This window comes from Otolemur garnettii, unplaced genomic scaffold (genome assembly GCF_000181295.1).
Source record: "Otolemur garnettii isolate 467f Iridium unplaced genomic scaffold, OtoGar3 scaffold00038, whole genome shotgun sequence".
NCBI lineage: Eukaryota > Metazoa > Chordata > Mammalia > Primates > Galagidae > Otolemur > Otolemur garnettii.
Genome location: NW_003852433.1, coordinates 5427926 through 5435230, shown reverse-complemented (window position 1 = coordinate 5435230; position 7305 = coordinate 5427926). Strand labels below are relative to the sequence as shown.

The 7305-nt window shown below is 49.2% G+C and overlaps 2 protein-coding genes across 2 annotated transcripts in view; both read right to left on the bottom strand.

The window, feature by feature from the left end:
* The window catches only part of MTFP1 (mitochondrial fission process 1), an 8252-nt gene extending 4789 nt beyond the window's left edge, over window positions 1-3463 (bottom strand). The window contains exons 1-3 of the mRNA XM_003789875.3: window positions 3136-3463; window positions 2277-2404; window positions 1649-1881 (exon numbers count right to left, since the gene is read on the bottom strand). Of these exons, the coding sequence (XP_003789923.1) occupies window positions 1649-1881; window positions 2277-2404; window positions 3136-3202 (428 nt within the window). The 5' untranslated portion in view covers window positions 3203-3463. The remainder of the gene's footprint in view (window positions 1-1648; window positions 1882-2276; window positions 2405-3135) is intronic.
* A 1614-nt stretch (window positions 3464-5077) lies between these two features.
* Window positions 5078-7305, bottom strand: part of SEC14L2 (SEC14 like lipid binding 2) — a 22959-nt gene continuing 20731 nt past the window's right edge. The window contains exon 12 of the mRNA XM_003789873.3: window positions 5078-6597. Within this exon, the coding sequence (XP_003789921.1) occupies window positions 6467-6597 (131 nt within the window). The 3' untranslated portion in view covers window positions 5078-6466. The remainder of the gene's footprint in view (window positions 6598-7305) is intronic.

The window sequence follows — 7305 nt, the reverse complement described above, 5'->3', positions numbered from 1 at the left end:
AAAAAAAAAAAAAAAAAGATATAACATCCCAGGAGTATGTTATCTTAGGAGTTAATTAAACATGGTATTTGAAGAATAATTAAATGCTTTCTAGTTCTTTGAGGCATAATAATGTGCATCTGTTGGGGGCAAGACACAATTGTTAAGAAGGACTTTACCTAACAAATGCAATCAGTGTAACCTGGTTTCTTGTACTCTCAAAGAATCCCCAACCCTTTAAAAAAATATGTGTATGGGTTGCACCTGTGGCTCAAAGTAGGGCGCCAGCCCCATATGCCAGAGGTGGTGGGTTCAAACCCAGCCCCGGCCAAAAGCTGCAAAAAAAGAAAAAAAAAAGGTATATTTGTTTTACTGTATAATGTTTTGAACCGAGTAGGTAGAATAGCACCTGCCTCAGATGGCACCAACAGTTCTATTTCACTGGGTAGTCTAAAATGAGCTTAGAGTTCAACTTAACTTGCTAATGTGAATTTAGGGATGAAGACTTTTTTTTTCCTCTTTATTTTTTGTTTCCTTTTAGAAAAATTCCCACAAAACTAATATTTCTTTATGGATAGATCAGAGCTTTTAAAAGGATTGTTAACTGTAGTAAGGGGAAATATCAATGTCCTGATTTCTTAGTTGCCTTGAAAAATCATGCACTGAACTATAACTGCTATCTTGACTGAATGAACTGCAGCTTGCTTGTGTGTAGGAAGAGTGCACTGCTCCCTCAGATTTCACTGTTTTCATCCACCTTCCATAGTCTTACTCCTCAAGACCAAAAAGTGTAATTTCTGTTAGAAATGCTCTAGAAAATCTGTATTGTTGGCTTGACACCCGTAGCTCAGCAGTAGGGCGCCAGCCACATACACCAGGACTGGCAGGTTAGAAACCAGCCCTGGCCTGCCCAACAACAATGACAACTACCCCCCAAAAAACAGCCGGGCATTGTGGTGGGCGCCTGTAGTCCCAGCTACTTGGGAGGCTGAGGCAAGAGAACCACTTAAGCCCCAAGAGTTTGAGGTTGCTGTGAGCCGAGACGCCACCACACTCTACTAAGGGCGACATAGTGAGATTCGGTCTCAGAAGAAAAAAAAAAAAAACCAGAAAGAAAAAAAATCTGTATTGTGTAGAATGATCATGTATTTATAACACTTTTTACAAGTTTAGACTAGAAAGTGAGGAAGATCATAAGTTTGGGGGAGTACTTTGCATGTTTGTTTTCCCCCTTTCACAGAACCCTTCCAATCCTTTCAAACTATTGCCAGGTATCCATTAATGATTTTCACTGGATATTAATGGTATTTGAGGTGACTCAGAGGCCTACCTAATGACATCATTAGCTATCTAGATTCAGCCATGCCTGAAAGCAACACAATCCTGGAATTATATTCCTATTTTACTTAATCATTCAGTCTGAGTTAGACTTCCACCATCAATACCTCCCCAAACCCATCCCCTCTAAGACATACCTGCTCCTTCCTGCCTCTGGTTATTTAGTAGCACTAGTTATTTTCTGGGAATTCACTTGTCCTGCATCCCATACTCTCAGGGCATATCTCTCCCTTAACTGTTAAAGTACCTGCCTGATCACATGACAAACGAGCACAGACTGTCTTTTCTACATCAGGACCTCCAAATGCCAGCCACTTACCAGGACACTTACCTGTCAATGGGGTGGATAATGAAGGGGATGGCCAACAGCCCAAGCGCAGTGGTGGTCCACTTTCGGACAGACAGAGGCCAGTGAGTGGTCGTGCCCAGGACATAGAGAGAGGCGGCACACACACGGTTGATAGTGAAGCCTGGAATAGCCACAGAGGCCAGAGCCTGCCACACAAATGTGTCCACCACAGCCACAGCCACCCTGGTGCTGCGGCCTTCTTCAGGGCTTGGCACCTGGTGGGCATAGAGACATTTAATCTAGCTGGGGCAGAGGCAGAAAATCCTGTGATGAGGGGAATGAGGATGGATCAGAGAGAGGCAACTGGCCAGAACAGGAGCACTGGGGCAGAGGGAACTGCCCTTGTGTTGGGCTCTGGACTGTACCACATTCAGGGCTCGGGGTGACATCCCCAGGACAGGTTTATAGACTGCCAAATCCAGGTTTAGGGGTGAGGATATCGGGGCGAGGGTACACTATCCGACAAATAGGACTTAAGTGTGGATTGTACCAGGTGAGGATGTGAAGACTGCACTGTCCCACAGGGACTTTATTACATGTAAGGCTGAAGACTGAACCACATTAAGAAGGGGCTGGGGGCGGGGATGTTGGAGAGCAGGCTAACACTCACCTCTCCAGCCTTCTTTCCTTTGTCAATGGCATCGGCCAGCACGTAAGAGCTGGCCACACCATAGCTCAGCCACACCACAGCTGATGGCACCAGGGAGCGGAATGCCTCCCCCACCTCGTTGGCATAGCCTAGGGGGGAAAGGGACACTTAATTCCCAGACTCATGGACTGTTCCACAAGGGGGCGCTAAAGAGAGCTGGTTCTAATCCTATCCTGCTAAGGCAGAAGCTGGGTAACGTTAGGCAACTGACTTTACCTCTCTGACCCTCCCTTTCTGGTCGTAAACTGGTGCCAAGGATGCCCATCTTGACTCTGGAGCACCATGACTCTGAGGCCTGAACACAGAGTCATTATTATTATAACTCATCGGTAAGATTTCCTAGCCTTGTTCCTAGGAGTGTACCTACACTAATGAGGTAACAGGCAGCCAGAGACTCACTGATGAGCAGCGTTTCTAATCGGACACTCACCACGTGCCCGGCCTTTCTGTCGTACCCCATTCCACCCTTAAAACCCATTGAAAGAGGCCCTCAAGTTCATTGCTTTTTGCAGAGAAAGAAACTGAGGCTCAGGGGGAGTCAGTGAGTGGCAGGGCCAAAATAGGAGTCCAGATCTGCCGACTCCACAGCCAGCCAGAGAGCATGCTAGAGAGGGCAGCCCGCTTACTTCCTTGAAGCTTCCACCCTTGGGTGTAGAGTGACCTTGGCCAAGTCCCTGGCCCTCTCTGAGCCCCGTCTTTGGCCCAAGCAGAATGAGAACAAAGATCCTCCCGACTCCTCCAGGCTGGGCAGGCATCTGGCAACTCTCACTTCCCCACCCTTGAGCGAGTGGGGTAGCCGCGCTGGTCCCCCCGCGCTCACCCAGGTATCGCACCCACGTGTCCCGGTAGAGGTCGCGCTCGGCGCCCCGCAGCTGCGGCTGTGACATGGCTTTCCTGCCGTGGATCTGGCTACCGCAGCCGGCACTGCCTCTCCTGATGTCGCTCCCACCTGCCGAAGCACTCGGGTCCGCAGGGCTGGGACCAACAGTAGGTCTGGGACTGAAGGACAGGTCAAGCTATCTCCGCCAGCAGGGAGCGTCTGCAAATTCCCCGGCTCACCCAAGCCCCTCTCCCAGGCTCTGGTTTTACACACGGGTTTTCTTCACGTTTTCTCTGAGCAGTTGGCGCGAAACCTCTCCCAGGAGTGACGGTAGTTTTTGCAGCCAAAGAAGCCAGAGTTCGTATCAAGAGATGCAACGCTTCATAGCTGTGTGACCTGGGGCAAGAGTACTTCTTTGAGGCTCACTTTATTCGTTGGTAAAATGAGGGACATGATAATAGCCACTCACGGGGAGGGTTTCGAGGGTTAATTATAAGTCATCATTTATTGAGTTTACTACTGGCCCAGACGTTGGCTAAGGCCTCTCAGTGGCTTACTTCCTTAAACTCACCCACCAGCCTGGGATCCCGTTTTACAGGTGAGGAAATAGAAGCACAGAGAAGGTGGATCACTTTCCCAAGAACACACAGCTGCTTTAGTGGCAAGCCTGCATTTGAATCCAGTGTGATTTCAAACGCCATGCTTTTTAGGCGATCTCAGTAAATGAGGCTGGGGATTAAAGAGTGAGAGCCCTGGAGAGGTGGATGCCCGACTCTGGGGTCCCTTCTCAGCAAGTGTCACTCGGATCTAACTGGATCAGTATGGGCCCCAGACTAAACCTCTTGTGGGCAGAATGTTGAATTAATCAATGAACGAACTGGGCAAAGTAGACAGGGTTGGGATGCAAAACTCCAGGGAAATGAGAATAGAAGGAAGGAAGGGTCCTGGGTGTTAATGATTACAACAGAAAGAAGCCCTTCCCTGCCTCAGTTTACCCATGTGAGTAATGAGTGCACTTCACTAAAGTCTGTGACTTCTTTGCGGGTTATCTTTGAGGCAAAGGCGCAGCCCTTAAAAACAGGCAGTCCTGGGTTCAAATCCCAGTTTTGCCGCCATTTAGCTGTTAGCCTCCCTGAGCCCCAGTTAGTTCCCACCCTGTAAAAAATGAGAGTAGCCAATGTTTACAGAGCGCTTACTTGTACCAGGCCTTCTTCTAAACGGTTTGCACTTATTTCCTTTAATCTTTGTAGCAACGCAAAGCGGTAAGCACGGGGTTTTCGCGTGGTACCCAGTAGGCCTGATTAAAAATGAGCTCTTACATCAAATAAAGACGGAGGTAAATGAGTACCATTGACTGTCTGTGGTGGTTCCCGTTTTCAGCCTTAAGTGTCCCTATCACTTTAGGGTCCGATCAAGTCAGCGGTTATTTGCCGGGGAGTGGAGCTTCTAGTGGGAGTGGTAGGTTGGAGCAGTTGCCAGCCCCTGAAACACCGGCAGTACAGGCGCGGAATTGGGAGACGGTCCCTAAAACCACGTGATCTTCGCTACCCTCAGCCTTCCTACTCAGGATCCTCCGCGGGTTTAGTTTGCGCCCGCCAGTACCCACAATTGGAGCTCACAAACCTCTGAGGGCTTACAGAGCAGCCGGATAGGGCGGGGCCTACGCCCTCACTGTGAAGGCAGTCAGGTGCACCATTATTGCCGTAAGCAAAGATGGCGAAGATTAACCACTGGCTAGACCAATCAGATGGCAATCTGGCCTTTGGACTCGCCCCTCCCCCCCCCCACAGGGAAAGCTTCCGCGAGAGACTAGCAGAGGGTTTCTGCGCATGCGCTTGGTCTATTGCGGCGAGGCAGCTGCGAGTCTGCAGGGACTAGAGAAATTGGGTCCGCCAAGTGAGGGCAGCGCGCACTCGAGCGGTGGGCATTGAATTCCACTCCCTGCGAATTGAACGTTCCTTTATTCATTGGTTAATCTTCCTAACAGCGTTGTAAACCAAGGCCAGGATGTCCTCTTGAACACGGGCCTTGGCCCCTTCTGGTCCGCGCTAACCCTGCCTCTGCCCCAAACCCCCCCAGCTTCGCGAGACGAGTTTCCTAGGCTGGGCCAGGACCTGGGTTCTGAGAAAAAGTTCTCACAAGGTTCGGGGCTGCTGTCCGGCGTTCTGTAGGCAGGGCGGTATAGGGTCTGATTAAGTGTTGTGGTTTCGGGGCTGTCTGTGGCCACCCCAGTCCCTGGTTCTGCGAGATACTGGCCCTGCCTTTGGCTTCCCGCCTAAGCAGGCTCGCAACCTAGCTCGACAGGCACAGGCACGAGGAACCCACTAACTACATCTGTTGTCCGCCTTCCACAGAGATGGGAATGCCAAGGCCTTGCTCGGGTCAGTTAGGGAGCAGGGTTGGCGAGTACCATAAGATTCCGACTGGGAAACACTCTTGAGTACTACTGTCTCAATCCCACTTACCATTTTTGTCTAGGGGGTGGTGCCTAAATGCAGGACTACTTGGCGAGAGGCAGGTAGCAATGAAAAGAGGATTAGAAATCTCCCTCCACCTTTTAGGACTCACTCCCACCCCCAGCCTCTCTGGCCTTCCCCAGAGCTCTGATCCCTGAAGGTAATTTCCCTTGTGCTTTGTTTGCATTGGAAAGCAGTGGGTAGGTACCAAAAATCCCAGGAAGCTCTGAGTCACTGAAAATGATTAGTAGTAATTAAAAAGGCAGGCAGTGGGGCCCAGGAATTTGCTGTAGTTCTCAAGGTAAGGGAAAGAGGCCTTCCTGTCTACATCTGAGTGGGAAGATCTGTGCTGACTCAGGCCACCTCCTGAGACCTAGGAAAAGCTAAAAGATATCCAGCCTCAATAAAAAAAGGTCTGGAAGAGCTACTGACCCCCACCATAACTTTAGCAACCAGCTCCCTTGCTGCTTCTCATTGTGATTGAAACTTAACGTGTTCATTTGGGAGCAAGTTCCTCCCCTGCAGCTGGCTTCCCTGAAGTGTTAGGTCTCAATCTTTCACCTTTTTCTAATTGCCTGTTGCCACCATGTAGTACCCCCTTGCTTATCTTAGCTGTCTCTGGACAGGCGAAGTTGGCACCCTTACAGGATAGATCCTAGCACAGTGGCCAGTCCCTGGGGACTTCTAAGAAATTTGAGAGGCAAGGAGACCCACTCCTCCTCTTCCTGATTCTGAAATGAAAGCCCTCCGGATCCAGCCTGAGGCCTTTCCTCCAGCCCAATTCTTTGGGCTGCAGGGTATTGGGAAATGACTGCAAGAAGGGGTAGAACACAGGGAGACACTGAGGGGGGCCAGGGCTGCTGTAAGAGAAGGCCTTATTTTGGGGTGACTTCCCCCAGCTGTTTCATCTTCTCTTCTGAGGCTTTGTCTGGAAGCAGGACCTCCACAGAGAAACTGACCTTCTTGGCATGAATGAAGCTGTAGGTGTTGTCAAACCGCAGGACATCTGAGGGGAGGCAGAAACCAGACATTCAGGCAGTTCTGACAGGGGCCTTGGGGACAGTGATTTCTGTTGATTTGTACTGACTGAGTGAGAGAGTGTGGTAGGTAATGGGGATAAAGGTAGCATAACCAATGGCCCTTGACTTTCTGAAACTTAATCTAGCTAGTTTGACAAGACATTCATGGAGGGAAAAAAATATGAGGCAGAACATGCCAAATGCCAGATAACTACAGAAGACTATTATGTCTCTAATAGCTCGGAAGAAGAGGGCCCAGTAGACCTAAGTCATGTGAAAAGCTTTTTAGAGGAGTTAGGGTTTGAACTAGACTTGAAAGGGGGGAGTGGAATTGTTATCCACTATAATAATTGTAATGGTAATAATGACTATTCGTTTGTTCCAGCGCTGGAAGGTTAATCTATGTATATTATCTTACCCTTCCTCACAGCAACTCTTATGAGGTCAGTGTTGATCCTGTTTTATATCAGATGAAAAGGCTCTTGTGCTGCACAGTGAGGAAATGATAGAGCTAGAATTTCGCTCTGATTCACATTGCTGCCTTTGTCTTGCCTGATGTGGGCCCTGAAAAGCCGGGCCCTGTTCATTTTCTAACAAAAGATAAAATGTGCAAACTTCTTGAACCAGAAAGCTTTTTATCCCAAAGGAAGCTATATGGACAAGGATGCTCATGGCATCCCTGTTTTTTTTTTTTT